The sequence below is a fragment of the Symsagittifera roscoffensis genome, chromosome 3, assembly GCF_963678635.1.
Source record: "Symsagittifera roscoffensis chromosome 3, txSymRosc1.1, whole genome shotgun sequence".
Classification (NCBI taxonomy): Eukaryota; Metazoa; Xenacoelomorpha; order Acoela; family Convolutidae; genus Symsagittifera; species Symsagittifera roscoffensis.
Genome location: NC_087064.1, coordinates 47084453 through 47108464, shown reverse-complemented (window position 1 = coordinate 47108464; position 24012 = coordinate 47084453). Strand labels below are relative to the sequence as shown.

Here is a 24012-nt window from a genome sequence, read left to right as displayed (position 1 = left end):
GAGTTAGCAATTTCTGGGTGTCAATGCTCCTGTCCAGAATCTTGCACTGCAAATCCGGTGAAAAATTATCGTCTCCGCACTCTCGCAGGTGGGCACCAACAGGTGAGCCGGCCCTTCGGTGCTCCTGTAGTCTGGTTTTAAAATGCCGGCTAGTTTGGCCGACATAGCAGGCTTTGCAACCTGTACACGTGAGTTGATAAAGAACCCGACTACTGAGTTCCTCTGGAATGGGACACTTCAATGAGTGCAGACAGGATTTCAGCTTCCTCGTAGTGATGATAACTGAGACTCCGGTAGCTGCTGAGGCGTTTGGAGAACTTGTGAGACCCACGACCTCTATACTGCAAGACGACGGCGCTTCTCTACGTTTTGCATGCAGCCTTCTGCAGTGTGTTGACGCTCGTCTCCAAAATCTTCTCAGCATTGGCACGAACAATGGGGGAGTAAAAAGAAGGTGGATACTGATTCGCCGCCCAATTCGCTGTGGCTTTCTCAAGACCGTCGTTGAAAGCCTGCCACGTCGACGTAGCATGATGAATCCTGTGGACAGTGGCTTAGACGATGTTCCGCTTGTATTTGTTTGGAGCAACTGCATGGTAGCTCAACGACAGCCCTGTGTCCGTGGGCTTAGAGTAACAGGACGTCTGAAACCTACCATTTGCTCTCGTCACCAAGATGTCGAGAAAAGGCCAGGCTCCGTCAATCTCTCCTAAAATAACACAATTGATGCTTCTTTAACTCATCAATTGAACAGAAAAAAAAGCTATTTACTTTTCATACAACAGTATAATACTTGAAATCTTGTTCGGAAATTTTTGAGCGAGATATACTTCGCGAGATTTCTGAAATGAATATTTATACGCAATTTGTTTCAATACATTCTAATTTATTACATGCAAAGCTTACTACATTTCAAATTAGTATCCAAAAATTGAGTTTTTGTGGAATTCGAACCTCCTGTATCTTTGCCGATTTCTCGCTCGTGTTTGTGAAGTTGCAGCCTCGCCTCTGTGTCGAAATTTGTATTTTATTTTACTTGAACATTTGCCAACTCCCATTTTAGACAATCAGTTTTTCAGTCGTCTGAAGTTTTTTTTACTGAACCTATCTGCTTAAGAATTTTCGGCTTCGTTACCGCTCTGAAAGTTTTGATTGATGCTAATTGAACATTCAAATGTCTAACTGGGCATAATTTGTTGAAAAGGAACTTTATTTGAGACAAAAATAGGAAAATTTTTGTTATGAAATTTCTTTGGCAACGGTTTTTGTAGTTTTAACTCAATTTCTACCGGCTGCTTTGTTTGGGTTGTATCGCAAGTGGTGCGAAGCTTCGCTTCGCCTATGTGTTTTAAAGCTGATTTTTTTTCAGGAAAATTTTTAAAATTTGTTCACGCTCAGTTTTGTTTTTTCGCGGTTCGACTTGAGATTTCTTTTTAATTGTGGTGCTTTTCCATTGTTAAATTGAAGGCAAAGTCCACTATCGAACAGCAAAATTGTAAAGCTCACGAAAAACGTGATCGACTTCTAGTTTCGAAAATGGAAATTAATTATCACATTTCCCAGTGAAATGAAAGTTTTGCCTATTGATCCAGTTTTCTGAATTGTCTTAATTTTGACAAAAAAGTGTCCATCATAAATTAATCTACAAATTTAAAGAGCTTTAAGGCCATCTTTTTTTTCTTCGAATTTCAAAAATAGAAGATTTTTGAAAAAACTAGTCAGTTTTTGTTTCAGTTTCATTGCGTTTATTATCTTTTCCATCTGTCAGTTGGCTATGATTTAAAATTTGACCTATGGTTACTCTTGTGATAAACAGAATCGAGCATTGTAGACGCAGCGCTTAGCAAACTTAGTCAAATTTAACGCTGGATCTTAACCGAGCGTATCTTTTGGAGGAGGTTGTTAACTTGATCCGAGATCCGATCAATGTTTTGATTGAACGGTTTTCGATTGTTTTTTTTTGGCTTTTCAAAGTTGCCATAAGTTAAGTCAGAATTCGGTAAGAAAAACCTTGACTGAACAATTAATTGTAATCAATTCCTTTGCTTATTATTTTATTTTCGACAAATTCTCCAATAGTCACGAATAGCAATTTTAGTTGAGATCTGCCCAGTTCATTCTTTGTCGATGAAACGTTTTAATTAATTAGTGTTAACGAACAAGTGAAGTTTCACTCTTTTTGCCGTGTGGTAGTTTGATTTTCTTTTCATGCTCAATTTCATGTTTTAGCACTTTGACCTATGGTTACTCTTGTGATAAGCAACGGTATTGCAACCGGGTGATAGACTTTTTTCCCGTTAAATAACTTTGTTCACAAGATGCCTGAAACTTATGGTCATTTATCTGTTCTTCCGTCAACTAACAAACAAATTGTGAGCATGTCTGCGATTTACGTGCCCGTTCTCTTTACACGAGCATAGTTTAGTGTGATAGTACTATGTAATTTTTTTACGAACTTAAGTCGCAAATAAAAATGCTCCGTTTGGTGGCACTTTTGAATTAGTAGGCTGCATTAGCAGTATATTTGTGTGTCTTGGCATTTGATAATTAATAAGTTAACACACGAGAAAAAACCAAGTATCAATGCTTGAACGTTTTCGTTAATTAAGACATCATCAGAACAACTGAAAGAAAAAACAACCAACATCGTAAACAATAAAAAACCACATAAAATCAGACAATAAAAAAGCACAATTTGAGTTGACATGAAACGTTAATACAACAAATAGATTAGAAGCGCAGCGTTAGCTGGCGCTGCCGGTACTCCTCACTGATTAGGGCTGGAGCTTTCCTCGAGATGTAGGGGGCTTCGAGACCTAGCAATTTCTGGTTGTCAATGCTCCTGTCCAGAATCTTGCACTGCAAATCCGGTGAAAAATTATCGTCTCCGCACTCTCGCAGGTGGGCACCAACAGGTGAGCCGGCCCTTCGGTGCTCCTGTAGTCTGGTTTTAAAATGCCGGCTGGTTTGGCCGACATAGCAGGCTTTGCAACCTGTACACGTGAGTTGATAAATAACCCGACTACTGAGTTCCTCTGGAATGGGACACTTCAATGAGTGCAGACAGGATTTCAGCTTCCTCGTAGTGATGATAACTGAGACTCCGGTAGCTGCTGAGGCGTTTGGAGAACTTGTGAGACCCACGACCTCTATACTGCAAGACGACGGCGCTTCTCTACGTTTTGCATGCAGCCTTCTGCAGTGTGTTGACGTTCGTCTCCAAAATCTTCTCAGCATTGGCACGAACAATGGGGGAGTAAAAAGAAGGTGGATACTGATTCGCCGCCCAATTCGCTGTGGCTTTCTCAAGACCGTCGTTGAAAGCCTGCCACGTCGACGTAGCATGATGAATCCTGTGGACAGTGGCTTAGACGATGTTCCGCTTGTATTTGTTTGGAGCAACTGCATGGTAGCTCAACGACAGCCCTGTGTCCGTGGGCTTAGAGTAACAGGACGTCTGAAACCTACCATTTGCTCTCGTCACCAAGATGTCGAGAAAAGGCCAGGCTCCGTCAATCTCTCCTAAAATAACACAATTGATGCTTCTTTAACTCATCAATTGAACAGAAAAAAAAGCTATTTACTTTTCATACAACAGTATAATACTTGAAATCTTGTTCGGAAATTTTTGAGCGAGATATACTTCGCGAGATTTCTGAAATGAATATTTATACGCAATTTGTTTCAATACATTCTAATTTATTACATGCAAAGTTTACTACATTTCAAATTAGTATCCAAAAATTGAGTTTTTGTGGAATTCGAACCTCCTGTATCTTTGCCGATTTCTCGCTCGTGTTTGTGAAGTTGCAGCCTCGCCTCTGTGTCGAAATTTGTATTTTATTTTACTTGAACATTTGCCAACTCCCATTTTAGACAATCAGTTTTTCAGTCGTCTGAAGTTTTTTTTACTGAACCTATCTGCTTAAGAATTTTCGGCTTCGTTACCGCTCTGAAAGTTTTGATTGATGCTAATTGAACATTCAAATGTCTAACTGGGCATAATTTGTTGAAAAGGAACTTTATTTGCGACTTATGAAATTTCTTTGGCAACGGTTTTTGTAGTTTTAACTCAATTTCTACCGGCTGCTTTGTTTGGGTTGTATCGCAAGTGGTGCGAAGCTTCGCTTCGCCTATGTGTTTTAAAGCTGATTTTTTTTCAGGAAAATTTTTAAAATTTGTTCACGCTCAGTTTTGTTTTTTCGCGGTTTGACTTGAGATTTCTTTTTAATTGTGGTGCTTTTCCATTGTTAAATTGAAGGCAAAGTCCACTATCGAACAGCAAAATTGTAAAGCTCACGAAAAACGTGATCGACTTCTAGTTTCGAAAATGGAAATTAATTATCACATTTCCCAGTGAAATGAAAGTTTTGCCTATTGATCCAGTTTTCTGAATTGTCTTAATTTTGACAAAAAAGTGTCCATCATAAATTAATCTACAAATTTAAAGAGCTTTAAGGTCATCTTTTTTTTCTTCGAATTTCAAAAATAGAAGATTTTTGAAAAAACTAGTCAGTTTTTGTTTCAGTTTCATTGCGTTTATTATCTTTTCCATCTGTCAGTTGGCTATGATTTAAAATTTGACCTATGGTTACTCTTGTGATAAACAGAATCGAGCATTGTAGACGCAGCGCTTAGCAAACTTAGTCAAATTTAACGCTGGATCTTAACCGAGCGTATCTTTTGGAGGAGGTTGTTAACTTGATCTGAGATCCGATCAATGTTTTGATTGAACGGTTTTCGATTGTTTTTTTTTTGGCTTTTCAAAGTTGCCATAAGTTAAGTCAGAATTCGGTAAGAAAAACCTTGACTGAACAATTAATTGTAATCAATTCCTTTGCTTATTATTTTATTTTCGACAAATTCTCCAATAGTCACGAATAGCAATTTTAGTTGAGATCTGCTCAGTTCATTCTTTGTCGATGAAACGTTTTAATTAATTAGTGTTAACGAACAAGTGAAGTTTCACTCTTTTTGCCGTGTGGTAGTTTGATTTTCTTTTCATGCTCAATTTCATGTTTTAGCACTTTGACCTATGGTTACTCTTGTGATAAGCAACGGTATTGCAACCGGGTGATAGACTTTTTTCCCGTTAAATAACTTTGTTCACAAGATGCCTGAAACTTATGGTCATTTATCTGTTCTTCCGTCAACTAACAAACAAATTGTGAGCATGTCTGCGATTTGCGTGCCCGTTCTCTTTACACGAGCATAGTTTAGTGTGATAGTACTATGTAATTTTTTTACGAACTTAAGTCGCAAATAAAAATGCTCCGTTTGGTGGCACTTTTGAATTAGTAGGCTGCATTAGCAGTATATTTGTGTGTCTTGGCATTTGATTAGTAATAAGTTAACACACGAGAAAAAACCAAGTATCAATGCTTGAACGTTTTCGTTAATTAAGACATCATCAGAACAACTGAAAGAAAAAGCAACCAACATCGTAAACAATAAAAAACCACATAAAATCAGAGAATAAAAAAGCACAATTTGAGTTGACATGAAACGTTAAAACAACAAATAGATTAGAAGCGCAGCGTTAGCTGGCGCTGCCGGTACTCCTCACTGATTAGGGCTGGAGCTTTCCTCGAGATGTAGGGGGCTTCGAGAGTTAGCAATTTCTGGGTGTCAATGCTCCTGTCCAGAATCTTGCACTGCAAATCCGGTGAAAAATTATCGTCTCCGCACTCTCGCAGGTGGGCACCAACAGGTGAGCCGGCCCTTCGGTGCTCCTGTAGTCTGGTTTTAAAATGCCGGCTAGTTTGGCCGACATAGCAGGCTTTGCAACCTGTACACGTGAGTTGATAAAGAACCCGACTACTGAGTTCCTCTGGAATGGGACACTTCAATGAGTGCAGACAGGATTTCAGCTTCCTCGTAGTGATGATAACTGAGACTCCGGTAGCCGCTGAGGCGTTTGGAGAACTTGTGAGACCCACGACCTCTATACTGCAAGACGACGGCGCTTCTCTACGTTTTGCATGCAGCCTTCTGCAGTGTGTTGACGCTCGTCTCCAAAATCTTCTCAGCATTGGCACGAACAATGGGGGAGTAAAAAGAAGGTGGATACTGATTCGCCGCCCAATTCGCTGTGGCTTTCTCAAGACCGTCGTTGAAAGCCTGCCACGTCGACGTAGCATGATGAATCCTGTGGACAGTGGCTTAGACGATGTTCCGCTTGTATTTGTTTGGAGCAACTGCATGGTAGCTCAACGACAGCCCTGTGTCCGTGGGCTTAGAGTAACAGGACGTCTGAAACCTACCATTTGCTCTCGTCACCAAGATGTCGAGAAAAGGCCAGGCTCCGTCAATCTCTCCTAAAATAACACAATTGATGCTTCTTTAACTCATCAATTGAACAGAAAAAAAAGCTATTTACTTTTCATACAACAGTATAATACTTGAAATCTTGTTCGGAAATTTTTGAGCGAGATATACTTCGCGAGATTTCTGAAATGAATATTTATACGCAATTTGTTTCAATACATTCTAATTTATTACATGCAAAGTTTACTACATTTCAAATTAGTATCCAAAAATTGAGTTTTTGTGGAATTCGAACCTCCTGTATCTTTGCCGATTTCTCGCTCGTGTTTGTGAAGTTGCAGCCTCGCCTCTGTGTCGAAATTTGTATTTTATTTTACTTGAACATTTGCCAACTCCCATTTTAGACAATCAGTTTTTCAGTCGTCTGAAGTTTTTTTTACTGAACCTATCTGCTTAAGAATTTTCGGCTTCGTTACCGCTCTGAAAGTTTTGATTGATGCTAATTGAACATTCAAATGTCTAACTGGGCATAATTTGTTGAAAAGGAACTTTATTTGAGACAAAAATAGGAAAATTTTTGTTATGAAATTTCTTTGGCAACGGTTTTTGTAGTTTTAACTCAATTTCTACCGGCTGCTTTGTTTGGGTTGTATCGCAAGTGGTGCGAAGCTTCGCTTCGCCTATGTGTTTTAAAGCTGATTTTTTTTCAGGAAAATTTTTAAAATTTGTTCACGCTCAGTTTTGTTTTTTCGCGGTTTGACTTGAGATTTCTTTTTAATTGTGGTGCTTTTCCATTGTTAAATTGAAGGCAAAGTCCACTATCGAACAGCAAAATTGTAAAGCTCACGAAAAACGTGATCGACTTCTAGTTTCGAAAATGGAAATTAATTATCACATTTCCCAGTGAAATGAAAGTTTTGCCTATTGATCCAGTTTTCTGAATTGTCTTAATTTTGACAAAAAAGTGTCCATCATAAATTAATCTACAAATTTAAAGAGCTTTAAGGTCATCTTTTTTTTCTTCGAATTTCAAAAATAGAAGATTTTTGAAAAAACTAGTCAGTTTTTGTTTCAGTTTCATTGCGTTTATTATCTTTTCCATCTGTCAGTTGGCTATGATTTAAAATTTGACCTATGGTTACTCTTGTGATAAACAGAATCGAGCATTGTAGACGCAGCGCTTAGCAAACTTAGTCAAATTTAACGCTGGATCTTAACCGAGCGTATCTTTTGGAGGAGGTTGTTAACTTGATCTGAGATCCGATCAATGTTTTGATTGAACGGTTTTCGATTGTTTTTTTTTTGGCTTTTCAAAGTTGCCATAAGTTAAGTCAGAATTCGGTAAGAAAAACCTTGACTGAACAATTAATTGTAATCAATTCCTTTGCTTATTATTTTATTTTCGACAAATTCTCCAATAGTCACGAATAGCAATTTTAGTTGAGATCTGCTCAGTTCATTCTTTGTCGATGAAACGTTTTAATTAATTAGTGTTAACGAACAAGTGAAGTTTCACTCTTTTTGCCGTGTGGTAGTTTGATTTTCTTTTCATGCTCAATTTCATGTTTTAGCACTTTGACCTATGGTTACTCTTGTGATAAGCAACGGTATTGCAACCGGGTGATAGACTTTTTTCCCGTTAAATAACTTTGTTCACAAGATGCCTGAAACTTATGGTCATTTATCTGTTCTTCCGTCAACTAACAAACAAATTGTGAGCATGTCTGCGATTTACGTGCCCGTTCTCTTTACACGAGCATAGTTTAGTGTGATAGTACTATGTAATTTTTTTACGAACTTAAGTGCAAATAAAAATGCTCCGTTTGGTGGCACTTTTGAGTTAGTAGGCTGCATTAGCAGTATATTTGTGTGTCTTGGCATTTGATTATTAATAAGTTAACACACGAGAAAAAACCAAGTATCAATGCTTGAACGTTTTCGTTAATTAAGACATCATCAGAACAACTGAAAGAAAAAACAACCAACATCGTAAACAATAAAAAACCACATAAAATCAGACAATAAAAAAGCACAATTTGAGTTGACATGAAACGTTAATACAACAAATAGATTAGAAGCGCAGCGTTAGCTGGCGCTGCCGGTACTCCTCACTGATTAGGGCTGGAGCTTTCCTCGAGATGTAGGGGGCTTCGAGACCTAGCAATTTCTGGGTGTCAATGCTCCTGTCCAGAATCTTGCACTGCAAATCCGGTGAAAAATTATCGTCTCCGCACTCTCGCAGGTGGGCACCAACAGGTGAGCCGGCCCTTCGGTGCTCCTGTAGTCTGGTTTTAAAATGCCGGCTGGTTTGGCCGACATAGCAGGCTTTGCAACCTGTACACGTGAGTTGATAAATAACCCGACTACTGAGTTCCTCTGGAATGGGACACTTCAATGAGTGCAGACAGGATTTCAGCTTCCTCGTAGTGATGATAACTGAGACTCCGGTAGCTGCTGAGGCGTTTGGAGAACTTGTGAGACCCACGACCTCTATACTGCAAGACGACGGCGCTTCTCTACGTTTTGCATGCAGCCTTCTGCAGTGTGTTGACGCTCGTCTCCAAAATCTTCTCAGCATTGGCACGAACAATGGGGGAGTAAAAAGAAGGTGGATACTGATTCGCCGCCCAATTCGCTGTGGCTTTCTCAAGACCGTCGTTGAAAGCCTGCCACGTCGACGTAGCATGATGAATCCTGTGGACAGTGGCTTAGACGATGTTCCGCTTGTATTTGTTTGGAGCAACTGCATGGTAGCTCAACGACAGCCCTGTGTCCGTGGGCTTAGAGTAACAGGACGTCTGAAACCTACCATTTGCTCTCGTCACCAAGATGTCGAGAAAAGGCCAGGCTCCGTCAATCTCTCCTAAAATAACACAATTGATGCTTCTTTAACTCATCAATTGAACAGAAAAAAAAGCTATTTACTTTTCATACAACAGTATAATACTTGAAATCTTGTTCGGAAATTTTTGAGCGAGATATACTTCGCGAGATTTCTGAAATGAATATTTATACGCAATTTGTTTCAATACATTCTAATTTATTACATGCAAAGTTTACTACATTTCAAATTAGTATCCAAAAATTGAGTTTTTGTGGAATTCGAACCTCCTGTATCTTTGCCGATTTCTCGCTCGTGTTTGTGAAGTTGCAGCCTCGCCTCTGTGTCGAAATTTGTATTTTATTTTACTTGAACATTTGCCAACTCCCATTTTAGACAATCAGTTTTTCAGTCGTCTGAAGTTTTTTTTACTGAACCTATCTGCTTAAGAATTTTCGGCTTCGTTACCGCTCTGAAAGTTTTGATTGATGCTAATTGAACATTCAAATGTCTAACTGGGCATAATTTGTTGAAAAGGAACTTTATTTGAGACAAAAATAGGAAAATTTTTGTTATGAAATTTCTTTGGCAACGGTTTTTGTAGTTTTAACTCAATTTCTACCGGCTGCTTTGTTTGGGTTGTATCGCAAGTGGTGCGAAGCTTCGCTTCGCCTATGTGTTTTAAAGCTGATTTTTTTTCAGGAAAATTTTTAAAATTTGTTCACGCTCAGTTTTGTTTTTTCGCGGTTTGACTTGAGATTTCTTTTTAATTGTGGTGCTTTTCCATTGTTAAATTGAAGGCAAAGTCCACTATCGAACAGCAAAATTGTAAAGCTCACGAAAAACGTGATCGACTTCTAGTTTCGAAAATGGAAATTAATTATCACATTTCCCAGTGAAATGAAAGTTTTGCCTATTGATCCAGTTTTCTGAATTGTCTTAATTTTGACAAAAGTGTCCATCATAAATTAATCTACAAATTTAAAGAGCTTTAAGGCCATCTTTTTTTTCTTCGAATTTCAAAAATAGAAGATTTTTGAAAAAACTAGTCAGTTTTTGTTTCAGTTTCATTGCGTTTATTATCTTTTCCATCTGTCAGTTGGCTATGATTTAAAATTTGACCTATGGTTACTCTTGTGATAAACAGAATCGAGCATTGTAGACGCAGCGCTTAGCAAACTTAGTCAAATTTAACGCTGGATCTTAACCGAGCATATCTTTTGGAGGAGGTTGTTAACTTGATCTGAGATCCGATCAATGTTTTGATTGAACGGTTTTCGATTGTTTTTCTTTTGGCTTTTCAAAGTTGCCATAAGTTAAGTCAGAATTCGGTAAGAAAAACTTTGACTGAACAATTAATTGTAATCAATTCCTTTGCTTATTATTTTATTTTCGACAAATTCTCCAATAGTCACGAATAGCAATTTTAGTTGAGATCTGCTCAGTTCATTCTTTGTCGATGAAACGTTTTAATTAATTAGTGTTAACGAACAAGTGAAGTTTCACTCTTTTTGCCGTGTGGTAGTTTGATTTTCTTTTCATGCTCAATTTCATGTTTTAGCACTTTGACCTATGGTTACTCTTGTGATAAGCAACGGTATTGCAACCGGGTGATAGACTTTTTTCCCGTTAAATAACTTTGTTCACAAGATGCCTGAAACTTATGGTCATTTATCTGTTCTTCCGTCAACTAACAAACAAATTGTGAGCATGTCTGCGATTTACGTGCCCGTTCTCTTTACACGAGCATAGTTTAGTGTGATAGTACTATGTAATTTTTTTACGAACTTAAGTCGCAAATAAAAATGCTCCGTTTGGTGGCACTTTTGAATTAGTAGGCTGCATTAGCAGTATATTTGTGTGTCTTGGCATTTGATTATTAATAAGTTAACACACGAGAAAAAACCAAGTATCAATGCTTGAACGTTTTCGTTAATTAAGACATCATCAGAACAACTGAAAGAAAAAACAACCAACATCGTAAACAATAAAAAACCACATAAAATCAGACAATAAAAAAGCACAATTTGAGTTGACATGAAACGTTAATACAACAAATAGATTAGAAGCGCAGCGTTAGCTGGCGCTGCCGGTACTCCTCACTGATTAGGGCTGGAGCTTTCCTCGAGATGTAGGGGGCTTCGAGACCTAGCAATTTCTGGGTGTCAATGCTCCTGTCCAGAATCTTGCACTGCAAATCCGGTGAAAAATTATCGTCTCCGCACTCTCGCAGGTGGGCACCAACAGGTGAGCCGGCCCTTCGGTGCTCCTGTAGTCTGGTTTTAAAATGCCGGCTGGTTTGGCCGACATAGCAGGCTTTGCAACCTGTACACGTGAGTTGATAAAGAACCCGACTACTGAGTTCCTCTGGAATGGGACACTTCAATTAGTGCAGACAGGATTTCAGCTTCCTCGTAGTGATGATAACTGAGACTCCGGTAGCTGCTGAGGCGTTTGGAGAACTTGTGAGACCCACGACCTCTATACTGCAAGACGACGGCGCTTCTCTACGTTTTGCATGCAGCCTTCTGCAGTGTGTTGACGCTCGTCTCCAAAATCTTCTAGGCATTGGCACGAACAATGGGGGAGTAAAAAGAAGGTGGATACTGATTCGCCGCCCAATTCGCTGTGGCTTTCTCAAGACCGTCGTTGAAAGCCTGCCACGTCAACGTAGCATGATGAATCCTGTGGACAGTGGCTTAGTATAATAATTGAAATCTTGTTCGGAAATTTTTGAGCGAGATATACTTCGCGAGATTTCTGAAATGAATATTTATACGCAATTTGTTTCAATACATTCTAATTTATTACATGCAAAGTTTACTACATTTCAAATTAGTATCCAAAAATTGAGTTTTTTTGGAATTCGAACCTCCTGTATCTTTGCCGATTTCTCGCTCGTGTTTGTGAAGTTGCAGCCTCGCCTCTGTGTCGAAATTTGTATTTTATTTTACTTGAACATTTGCCAACTCCCATTTTAGACAATCAGTTTTTCAGTCGTCTGAAGTTTTTTTTACTCAACCTATCTGCTTAAGAATTTTCGGCTTCGTTACCGCTCTGAAAAATTTTATTGATGCTAATTGAACATTCAAATGTCTAACTGGGCATAATTTGTTGAAAAGGAATTTTATTTGATACATAAATAGGAAATTTTTTGTTATGTGAAATTTCTTTGGCTACGGTTTTTGTAGTTTTAACTCAATTTCTACCGGCTGCTTTGTTTGGGTTGTATCGCAAGTGGTGCGAAGCTTCGCTTCGCCTATGTGTTTTAAAGCTGATTTTTTTTCAGGAAAAATTTTAAAATTTGTTCACGCTCAGTTTTGTTTTTTCGCGGTTTGACTTGAGATTTCTTTTTAATTGCGGTGCTTTTCCATTGTTAAATTGAAGGCAAAATCCACTATCGAACAGCAAAATTGTAAATCTCACGAAAAACGTGATCGACTTCTAGTTTCGAAAATGGAAATTAATTATCAGATTTCCTAGTGAAATGAAAGTTTTGCCTATTGATCCAGTTTTCTGAATTGTGTTAATTTTGACAAAAAAGTGTCCATCATAAAATAATCTACAAATTTAAAGAGCTTTAAGGCCATCTTTTTTTCTTCGAATTTCAAAAATTGAAGATTTTTGAAAAAACTAGTCAGTTTTTGTTTCAGTTTCATTGCGTTGATTATCTTTTCCATCTGTCAGTTGGCTATGTTTTAAAATTCGAATTAATTTATTAACAAAAGAAAGGAAGAATTTCCTCTCTCCAAAACAAAAGAGCGTTTTTATTTTCAATTTTGCAGTAGAATAAAAATTTACCGTAAGATTCAAGGTTCTCAAATGTTTTAAGTTTCATACATATAAGGCCGATCATAAAAAGTTCGTGAAATTCAGAGAATTTCATTGTATTTAATTTGAAACTCAAAATTTAAAGATGGTGGCTTTGTTTTTCATAGTCAATTTTTTCTTAGGATTGATTAGGTAGCAGTAAGTAAACAACCGCGTATTCATACTCGGCAGGTAGTAGATAAATGCTTTAATAAGCAATCAGAATGGAGATAGGAAAGCAAACGTTTGAAGTATATAATTATGAGTTATTAATTTCTTCACTTATCTCGATTCTGAATGACCAATACAGTATTTTTCTACTGACTGACGAGTGTGAATACGCGGTTGTCGTCTTACAGATCGCACTCCTTCAAGGTTCTTAGCATTTATTTGTATTGCAAGTGCATGAAGTTCGCTCTCAATGGAAATGGTCGAAAGTCACAAACTTTGTATGATTTTTACTTTGTTTTCAGGACAGCGCAGCTGTACAGGACATCCTGTCTAAGACGAAGAGCAACCCTAGACGCAGGATGACTCTCATCTATGATATGTGTAAGAAGAAGACTATTTGTGAAGGAGGTGATGAGATAGAGACTGAGAAATTCATGCAGGAAGAGGACCCATTCACCAATGAAAATCGCGACAAGAAAAAGGTCAGTTAACTTATTCATTTCTACCTTTTTCTCCTTATCACCCCATCACCACCGAAAGGATCTCCCTTTAGTATCAAAAGAGTACCCTTTAGTTCCAAAGGGGGAACCTATCAGCACCCAAAGGGTCTCACTTTGGTACTTGGCGTCAAAATATATTAATTTTGGAGAAGCGCGCGCCATCTTAAATCAAAACCTTCTTAAAAAACGTCCTGTCGGTTATTTTACTCCGTTTCATCATCTCATGTGTGTAATATTTGTCTTTTTAAATCGACGATGAATTGATAATTGGAACTTTAGAAGAAACCCTATATTTGCGGTAAGGTTTGTGCCATAGGCTATTCTGAAAAATTTCTAAAATGCCATTCTGGTCTCTTTTTGGAAGTTTTTTGTAGCGCGCTGCACTTCTAAAGATGTCTTAGAAGAGAGCCAATGGGGGCTCTGGGTGATGAACGGGTTGAATTTTTGAGAGGTGGCGGAGGGGAGCTTTCCTTGAACTCACCTAGGTTATGGCCCTAATCGGAATGAACAAAATTGATTGCCAACCATTTCTAATTTCAAACGTTGGTTTTTATCAAATATTTCTCAATACTCATAAGTTATCAAAGATTGTGCCTTGCTACCCAAGCTATGAGCTTTTGTTTTTGTTATAATGCCGTTCGACGGTGATATAAAATTGAATGTCAAAATTGAAGTACTTCTCTTATTAACATTTTGAGAAAAGGGCTTGCCTTGGCTTTCTCTACTTGAAAACTGTGTGATCGAATTAATCCGTTAACTCTGGGCTACCTTCGTTGGCAATTTTTCCAGTCAAACTCTTTGGTTGCTTACAATACAATGTCCTTCTCCACCTGTCTAGGAGAAGCATACGTTAGTTTTCAATGGTTATTCGGCTGTCTTGAAGCCGAAATTACATCAGAATTACGCAAATTACATCAGAATTACGTAAAAATTGCGTAATGACAGTGACAATGTGTTTGTTGCATACAAAAAATTTTTCGGCCCGTTGCAATGGTAATGTTATTTTCGGTTTGTTGGCCATCCGGCTTGTTGGCCTACCACCGGTTGTTGAGTCAAACATTATTTCCATTCGTTTGTTAAGTAGTACGACGCTTTTTGTACATGGAGAGCCTGTATTTTTTTCCTTTATACGTACAACACATTTTTTTTGCTTTCAGCATTTTAACAATTCAACGTTCAGGCTTGGCATAAATCTGCGGCGCATAATTACCGCATGATAAACCTCAAATTTGAAATTGCTGAATTCCGCATAATTCAAGCATTTTTGGCAAACCAAAGATAATCTGGGAGAAAATTTTTTGAAATTGAAGATATGCTCTGCTAAGGTAAAAAAAAAGTATTGACAATGAAATGAATTAAAGTTGATGGGTACATTTGTGTTAGAAAGGCCGTCAAAACCTAATTTTAGCAAAAAATTTTGCTGAATGGTTATTTTCAGCAGAAAGCCCCGCATAATTAGGAAAAAACTCCCCCAGTCCGCATTGCAACTTATGCCCTCAGGTTTTTGTCAAGCTTGTCCACATTCTAGTAGTAAAATTTCATAAAATTAGTAGCAAAAAATTCGAACAGACAAAATTAATTAAAAAGAGCATTTAGTTTTGGAAAAATTTTGCACGCAAAATTTAAATTATCAGACCGAATTTGTGTCTCAAGGTTGTCTAAATAGCATGCAAACGTTTGTCAAAACGCAACGATTGCTCTTTTTTATGAATTCTTTCTGTCCGAACTTTTTGCAGCTCTCTTTATAATTAGTAGCAAAAAGTTCAGACAGACAAAAATATTTAAAAAGAGCAAATGACCTTTTTCAGACAAAACTTGCATGCAAAAGCTAATTTTTCAGACAGAAAGTATGTCTCAATGTCGCCAAAATTCAAATTTGCATGGAAAAATTGACAAAATTGGCAGATTGCTCTTTAATTATTTCTGTCTGTCCGAACTTTTTGGAACTCTCTATAGGTCCTTTGCTCTTTCTATTAATTTTGTCTGTTCCAACTTTTTGCAAATCTATAGTTTAAGGACATTATTTTATTGACTGGTCTTAAGCAGGTTGCTCTTAGTTAATCTGCGTGAAAAATTATTTGATCACAGTAGACCTTCCGCACTTCTTGTAGCGATATCTTAGCTCTAGTTTGTTCATCGCTCTAGTACCAAATTCGAATCAAGTAGCCAAACGTTGAGTAAACTGTCAGTGTTTGGTTATCGTGTTTTACTATCTGGTTATCTGCGATTCGAAGCCAAATTACCAATTTTTGCATTAGATATCATTCTTAGATATCGTATTCAAGCTCACACACTCCTCGAGAGCTGCGTGCTGTAAATTATTAATCATTATCTTTGATTTGACTTGACCTGATTTTAAATCCGAATTAACTTGCAATAAATTCATCTGCAATGACGAACGAAGCTTTCGTTACGCTAGTCACAAATGATAGCTATGCTAAAGGAGCGTTGGTTTGGGGTCAGTCGCTGCGCAACTGTGGTACGACGAAGAAATTGGTAATAATGATCGGATACAAGCCGGAACCGCCCCTGCAAGCTGTCATGGAGAAGACCTTTGACGAACTGGTGTACGTTTCATTGATGGACAGCGGGGACACTACTCGACTTGCACTGATGGCTAGACCAGAATTAGGAGTTACCTTCACCAAGCTGCAATGCTGGACTTTGACTCACTACACCAAGTGCGTATTCATGGATGCGGATACCTTGGTTGTAGAGAACATAGACGATCTGTTCGAGCGCGAGGAGTTTTCTGCAGCTCCAGATGTCGGCTGGCCCGACATGTTCAACACCGGAGTTTTTGTCTACAAACCCAGCATGGAAACTTACGGAAAGCTCCTGGAGCTGGCCAAGAGTGAAGGATCTTTCGACGGTGGAGATCAAGGACTTTTGAATGCCTACTTTAGTGACTGGGCTTTCAAAGATATCACTAAACGACTACCATTTATATACAACATGGCTGCAAACTTGACATACAGCTACTTACCAGCGCTGCTGAGATTTGGAACCGAAGTGAAAGTGGTGCACTTCCTGGGCCAGAGCAAGCCCTGGAACTTCGGGTACAGTGCGGAGAGTGACAATGTGTACGGAGGAAGTATGGCCGACAACATGTTCCAGACGACCAAGCCTTTCATCAGGACCTGGTGGAAAGTCTACAACCACAATGTGGAACCCCTCTTCGAAAAGAAACCAGGTATGTTCCAATTGGTCTTGTTAATGTGACGTTTGGTAGTTTCTTTTGGCAACTAATCTGACGCTAGGAAATCACAAAAAAAGCTCGTTTGATGTATGGTCAGTTCCTCACGCCGAAACTCCGAAGATTAATTTTTAAATCTGCATCCCCACTTGTGCCTGTTATTGGTCAACTATTAGGAAACAGTAATAGATATATGAACAGTATGAACAGTAAAGTTTAAAAAAAATGCTATGCTTTGCTTGATCTCATTCTAGAGGGCAGCGTCGACGTGCCTGAATATCCCAAGAGTTCCGCACCTGTGAGCAGCGAAACTAATGGAAGTGAAGGCGGCAAGGCAAGTGGAGCTGCAACTCCTGACCAGTGGGAGCGAGGGGATATCAACTACACTGGCTCTGATCGATTCCACAACATCCAGCGACACTTGGACGCAATGATATACAAAAATGCTAATGACTACTGAGAAAGCTAACTATTGAAAACTGATGCTGTACGAACGTATATAATTTGATGATTATTCTCTCACTTTTTTGTCTGATCGTGTAATCTAATTGAATCTGCATGATTAGCTCGCTTACCCATTTGAGTATCGTTTTACACAAGCCGAGGATATTGTTGATAGTACGAGGTTTTTAAAAATCTTAGTCGCAATATTATTTAGTACTTTCGTTTGGAGGCAGCATTGGCTTTTTTGAAATAATTATGAAATTCAAGCTGAGTCTGATAGTTCTCTGAAGTTAAGCGTTTGCCTTTTTGTCGGCGTTTTTTAAAGTTCTTTATTGAAAAATTGAAATTCAGATTGTTTTGAAGTTACGGGCTTGAAGTTATGTTCAAAAAACTGCGCTGCGCTTTTTCAGATGTTAATCATTTGGGTTTGCTCTTTGACATTTAAATGCAATTTTGAAAATTTGGTTGTAATATATATTTCACTGTCTCATAGTCCGATAAATTTATTGAAAGCTATTTATTTTTGTCTTAGTACAGACAAAATGAATTAGAAGAATTGACCTATTTCCTATTTTGGAGACACTTTGCATGCAAAACCTTATTATGAGAGCAAAGTTTTGTCGCAAGGTTGTCTTAAACCAGGAAATTGCATGCAAAAAAGGAAAAACTAAAATAGCATTCAAAAAACTGTCAAAATGGAGCGATTGCTCTTTTAAATTAATGCTGTCTGTCCGAACTTTTTGCAACTCTCTAATGCTTGTGCTTTGAAGTTCCATAAGTATCAAGTTAACAGTTGATGACAGAAAAAAAACAACGGAAAGTTAAGGTTAACGGCAATTGATTGGTATCTGCAGCTAGTGTTTTTGGTGGCTAGTTTTTGAAAATATGAGCTTTTTGCGCAGATGCGACAAAATGAGTCTCGAATTCGGCAGGCAAGTTTCATCACTCGGTGATTTGTTTTCATTTTATTTTAATTTAAGGTTTATTTTCGGTCAACCAATTTGAAATCCGATCCTAAAACTGCTCATTTTGACGTCGCGTTCGCTGATTTTCATGTGATAACTGTTTACGATGAACCAATTAACCTAAAATGCTATTATTTTTGGAACGATCAAATTTACCAAAGTCATCGAAATTGCCAATATTAACTTTACTTTTCTTGATTTACTTTCTAGATCTGCTTTTTCGTTTTCTTGCTTGTGTTTGCGCAGTGCTGCATCGCCTGTGTAAAAATCACTTAATTTTCAATTGTAGCTCTAAAGCGGAAATTTTCCATGATTTTAATGTTTTTTTTACTGACGTCGAGTAACCGCATAGTCTCCCCATACAGAAAAATAATGAAAATTCCTTGGTGAAATGGTTATTGTTCTTGGAACATGTGTGCTACATTCAGGCGCTGATGAAAGATTTTAAGCTCTCCAAAATACTTGCTTTATTTTCACCTGATTGGCGTGGGATGTTATGGCGTAATGGAACAGAAGTACCCTAGCTTTCATTGCTGATACTTTAGCTAATATGAATAACAATTTATAACCTATTGTGCGTATTTAAAGCGCATATTTGAATATTTTTCGAAGCTAATTTTTGCCGTTCTCGCTGTAAAATCCAGGTCGGCGGTGCGATTCCGGCAGATGGAAAGTTTTTTTGATGCTTCAAGCTGGTTTATGTAAATGAATCGAACTATGAGGACTAGGTTATGATAATTTTTTTCTGTATAATTTTTGTTCACGCTCAAATTTGATATTTCTGTTTCGATTTAAAATTCAGGTCTGCTCACTTGTGTAAAACTCGTCGATCAAACAGTAAAAGTGTTAAAAGGTTACGAAGAGATCAACTTCTAGTTTGGAAAGTGGAGTTTCATTTCTCACTTTAATTACGTTCATTGACTCTTCCAACTGTCTGTTGGCTGTCTTGTTTACAAATTTGACCATTGGTTTTGGAAAATATTTCTGCTTGCGTTTTGACACCAAATATTGTTTTTTTTTTCGGATCCAGGTGAAGTTCAATGTTGGTTTTTTGTAGTAACGGTAGTTACGCGGTAATGATATTTATGCGTAAAGTGAGTTTATATAAGTCGCAGGAACATGCGTCATTTCAGGCACAGTTTTGGATGTTTGCTTTTGCGAGATCAATTATAATTCATTTGCGAAATTGAAAAAAAAATTACATGGTACAGTAAAAGGTTCAACTATAACCCATTTCCCTTAAATTAAAGTTTTAAAGCATAACTATGTCAATAACACGGAGCCAAGATTTTTTAAATGCTAAGAGTTTAGTTAATGCTATCAGTTCTACGTTTACATTTTGGTAGATTGAGTTAGATTTCGTTTTAATAATTTGCGAAACGGTTTGTGAAATGTAAGGTAAATTATGCTTTCCGATAATAGAACTGCTGCTAATGGCCGGAAAAAGTGCCGAAATTCGGGATCCTTTTAATTTTCAACGTATCAATTGTAAGGTATAACGAGTGGTTTTAAAAGGTTAATTAGGAAGACATGTTTGTGATGGTCTTATTTGTCCGCATGTCAGGTTTCGTAACAATCAGACAATGTGAACAAATGGGGTGATTTGAAGAGAGTTGCTTTAAAAAATGCTTTTAAACCTATTTTCTTCCATTGATTTTGTTTTAGTTCAAAAGACCAATTCAAGGCTCATCATCGTTTACAAAGTTTTTTCTTCGGAGTTAAATTTATGGTTTCATTGTTCATTTACATTGTACAAACTGTCTGTTAGCTAAGTTGTCATTGCTAACGGCTTTTCATTCGATCTGAAGACCAAATTGTTCTCTCAGCATAATTCTGAAAGTCAAAAAAATTGTGTACTGGTGATATTGTTCTTCCATTTATAATCGAAAGTCGCAGTTGATGTTGATCTTGTAAATTTTTTTAGTTTGTTCAAAAGTTCTTCATTTAAGATGCAAGAGGAGGTGTCTTGTGATCGGGAAATAGACATTTTTTCAGTGAACGTTTAATTTTGAGAGAATTATAAGAATGTGTGGCTGTTAAAAGTAGCGACTCTAAAAGCAGGGGAAGAGGTGGCATACTCAATTTAATTGATTTGTAAAATTTCCTGTTTCAATAAACTTTCTGTGCAATTTATAATATCAACGTTGACTTGATCTTAACATAAGGTAATAAAATCTATTTTGGTTTAATTATTTAATTTTTAGGGGCTTTCAAGTTTCGGAATGCTTTCTTTTGTCTTATTTAAGCGATTTAGCAACAAAAGTCGATCCATTGTGTGCAATTGCGGTTGCAAACGAGCATTTGTAATTGCCCATAACTGCAAAGACTATCAAAAACAAACAGGTGAAATGGTTGAAAGTTAACCTTTATGCTGTGTTTTTCTTGGTGGAGATTGTGTCGTCGTATTACTAGTCAATTACTTTGGCCAACCGTCTTATAAATACTTAACAACAAACCTGCTGTCGGTTTTCCTGCTACTTTTTAGCGACATGGTTCAATCAAGTGTCAGAGAAGCATGTGGCATATATGATTTATTCTAATATTCAAACAGGTTTCCAACTCTGAGAAAATGTCGTCTTGGTTTTTTATTTTGGCTAAATAGTTCATTTTGAAGCTTTCATTAGCTGGCTTGAGGGTTGACGCTGAATTTCTGTAATCAAATTTCGACAGATTTTTTGTGGAAGCTTGAATTGTGATAGATTTAAAAAGTTTAAATAATCCCAGAATAGAATTGATGTTTGCATAAATTGATTTCGCCAGGCTAATTATTAGTTCACTGCGATAGATCGGGTGTCCCGTAAATAAGATGACAGCTGTTACGACGACATCCGCTTTTGGTAGGAATTAAAGACTACGCTGCACACGAATTCTCCAATTGTATTTCAAACATGTCTTAACTCCCATTTGTCGTCTTTAAGTCATATTCTCTTAATTTCTTGTCGTCTTACCTAGCCCCGTTAGATCGAGGTTTTCTACTACCTTGCGTGAGAAGGTGGAAAAAGTCAATTTCAAAACAAGGATAGCCGGTTACTGGTTAAGTAGCACAAAAGTCTTAAGTAAATGCAACTAAAAAGTTTTTTTTTCAAATTTCTGCGTAGTGTGAGAACGAAAAACTAGAGCTTAGGCATATTCGAAAGTCATAGCCATAGTAAACTAAACGATTTGGGCAACAAGTTTTGGTAGAAAAATGACTAGAAAAACAAAAAGAATAAGAAAATTTTCCAAATTTTTTCATGTTGCAGTTTTTTGAATGTTTCCACTAACCAGTTAAAAATCACAAATTTCAAATCTGTTTTTCTCAATATTGGGACAGCTTTATGAAAATTTTCAAAGGTCGTTCGAATAACGACTAAAAGGGCTTTAATGTGATATATCACTCGGACCATTCTGATGATTATTTGTGTTGACTGATTTTGCATGGAAAAAACTGAAACACACCCGAATACAAAGTTCCTACCCGTTTTTAAATGGTCGGAACAACAAAGCGAAAGACTTACGGCATTTTTCTCAAAGTTTGCGATTGAATTTTTAATGTGTAATTGTGGCTAATTTTAAGCGCGGCTTGCCCACTGCCACAAACCGGGAAGCTCAACTGCTTTATGTTCCAGGCACCAGGAGGCTGTGGTCGTCACCAGCCGAAGATAAGAAGACAGGGACTCGAGTTGACAGCAGAGTGGAAGGTGATCAATGAAGAGACCCAAGAGAAGAAGATCCCACTCACAGCCGCTATTGTACATGAGATGTTCAAGAAGATATCGGACGAGGACTCCGACATAATAGGTTGGAAGTCATGATTCAGTTACTTTTCCAACTTAACTTAATAATAACTGGTTATGTGGAGACTTTTAATGAAAATTCCTGGCTCTCCATTTGTTGAACACTCGAAGGTAGCCACATTTTTTGTTCCAAAATTGTGTGAATTACTTAGAAAATTATTCAAGGTTATGTAAGGGAAGATATATCCTGCTAAGTTTTTTTCGTCTTTTGGTTATGTAATTAATAGAACTTTGATTTGTTGTGTAGCGATCATTGATAAGATTATGGATTATTTTTTGAAGACAATGTCTATTTTTAGGGATGAATCCTAGATTTGCTCGTCCTGACTGGATGCTGATCACGGTTCTGCCAGTTCCGCCACTGGCAGTGCGTCCAGCGGTATCGCTCTTTGGTTCAGCCAAGTCTCAAGACGATTTGACCCACAAATTGGCAGACATCCTCAAAATTAACAACGAAATTATCCGAAACGAACAAAACGGAATCGCTTCTCATATTCTAGCTGAAAATGTGAAGTTGTTGCAGTACCATGTAGCGACGCTGACAGATAACGAGATACCAGGACTCCCAAGAGCTACTCAGAAATCAGGCCGACCTCTGAAGTCTATAAAACAGCGCCTGAAGAGTAAAGAAGGTCGAATCAGAGGAAATCTGATGGGAAAGCGGGTAGATTTTTCAGCACGTACTGTGATCACTGCAGATCCCAATTTGTTGATTGATCAGGTGGGAGTGCCCAGGTCCATAGCGACTAACTTGACCTACCCGGAATTGGTGACGCCGTTTAATATTGACAAGTTAGTTTTCATGATACATTACATGGCCATTCTTTTAGTCATCGTGTGCTTCTTTTAGTCATCGTGTGCTTCCAGTGTTATCATATCAGAACAAAATAGAAGATTGGGGGAGCTGGGCTTTCAAATTGTTTGAAAGCTTTTGCAGTTTCGATCACTGTTATTGAGACACCATTCAGCGTTCAAAAAAGTTTAAGCCGCTACTGTTTAATGAAAATTTGTTTTTCTTTTCATGCCCGTGTTTGTCTGTTGAGGACCATTCTAAGGGTCCATCGGCAAAAATTTTACGTCGAAATGTTTTCAATGATATAAACCGAAGTGTCTTTTGTGCCATGTAATCAATGTGCAGTTCTTTTTTAGAATGCAAGAGTATGTCTCGAGGGGTGCTAACCAGTATCCAGGTGCCAAGTACGTCATCATGGACAACGGAGACAGAATTGACTTGAGATACCACCCGAGAACCTCCGACCTCAGACTCCAAGTGGGCTACAAAGTGGAACGTCACGTGCTAGACGATGACGTCATTGTGTTCAACCGACAACCCACTCTGCATAAAATGTCAATGATGTGTCACAGAGTGAAAGTACTACCATGGTCGACCTTCAGAATGAATCTAAGTGTGACGACACCGTACAATGCGGATTTCGACGGAGATGAAATGAATTTACACGTGCCACAGTCAGTCGAAACGAAAGCTGAAATCTCCCAACTGTGTAAAGTGGAAAGAATGATAATTACGCCGCAGTCTAACAGACCTGTAATGGGTATTGTGCAGGACTCGCTGACGTCTGTAAGGAAAATGACAAAACGAGATGTATTTTTGGAGAAGTCGCAAGTCATGAATTTGCTTATGTGGATTAGCAGTTGGGATGGCAAGTTACCACCCCCTACTATTTACAAGCCGAAGCCGCTCTGGACTGGCAAGCAGTTGTTTTCACTGGTCATTCCGGAAGGAGTGAATTGTATCAGGGCTCATTTTACACATCCGGACACGGAAGACAGCGGGCCATATAAACACATATCGCCAGGAGATACAAAAGTAAGACAGTCTTTCAGATGTTTCAAAAATCAGATTCATATAAAAATTAGTCAGTTAGGTTTGTTGTGTTTTATTCCAGTTTGATTTGCGACACAATTTTTCTTCTCAAGTGTTTATCAACAAAGAAGTGAGATCTACTTATTTAGAAAATTGTGGATTGTAATCGGATCGTAGTTTTTTTTTGTTTTTATGAATTATGTTGAAATTTTTCTAGCGCTTGTTGGTTGCCGTGAA

The 24012-nt window shown here is 37.8% G+C and overlaps 2 protein-coding genes across 2 annotated transcripts in view; both read left to right on the top strand.

Moving 5' to 3' along the window:
* LOC134842655 (DNA-directed RNA polymerase II subunit RPB1-like) overlaps positions 1-24012 on the top strand; it is a 33680-nt gene that overhangs the window by 1514 nt on the left and 8154 nt on the right. Inside the window, exons 2-5 of the mRNA XM_063859099.1 lie at positions 13372-13551; positions 21783-21954; positions 22250-22742; positions 23100-23778. Coding sequence (XP_063715169.1) covers positions 13372-13551; positions 21783-21954; positions 22250-22742; positions 23100-23778 — 1524 coding nt within the window. The remainder of the gene's footprint in view (positions 1-13371; positions 13552-21782; positions 21955-22249; positions 22743-23099; positions 23779-24012) is intronic.
* LOC134842656 (glycogenin-1-like) lies at positions 15532-17348 on the top strand. Its single transcript, XM_063859100.1, has 2 exons — positions 15532-16762; positions 17020-17348. The coding sequence occupies exons 1-2, from the start codon at positions 15961-15963 to the stop codon at positions 17223-17225; spliced, it is 1008 nt and encodes a 335-aa protein (XP_063715170.1). The 5' UTR covers positions 15532-15960; the 3' UTR covers positions 17226-17348.

Excerpts from the sequence above, each read along its gene's own strand:
- LOC134842656 (XM_063859100.1), top strand. The coding sequence starts at position 15,961 with ATGACGAACGAAGCTTTCGTTACGCTAGTCACAAATGATAGCTATGCT. Across the intron at positions 16,763-17,019 it reads CCTCTTCGAAAAGAAACCAG|AGGGCAGCGTCGACGTGCCT; the intron begins GTATGTTCCAAT and ends ATCTCATTCTAG.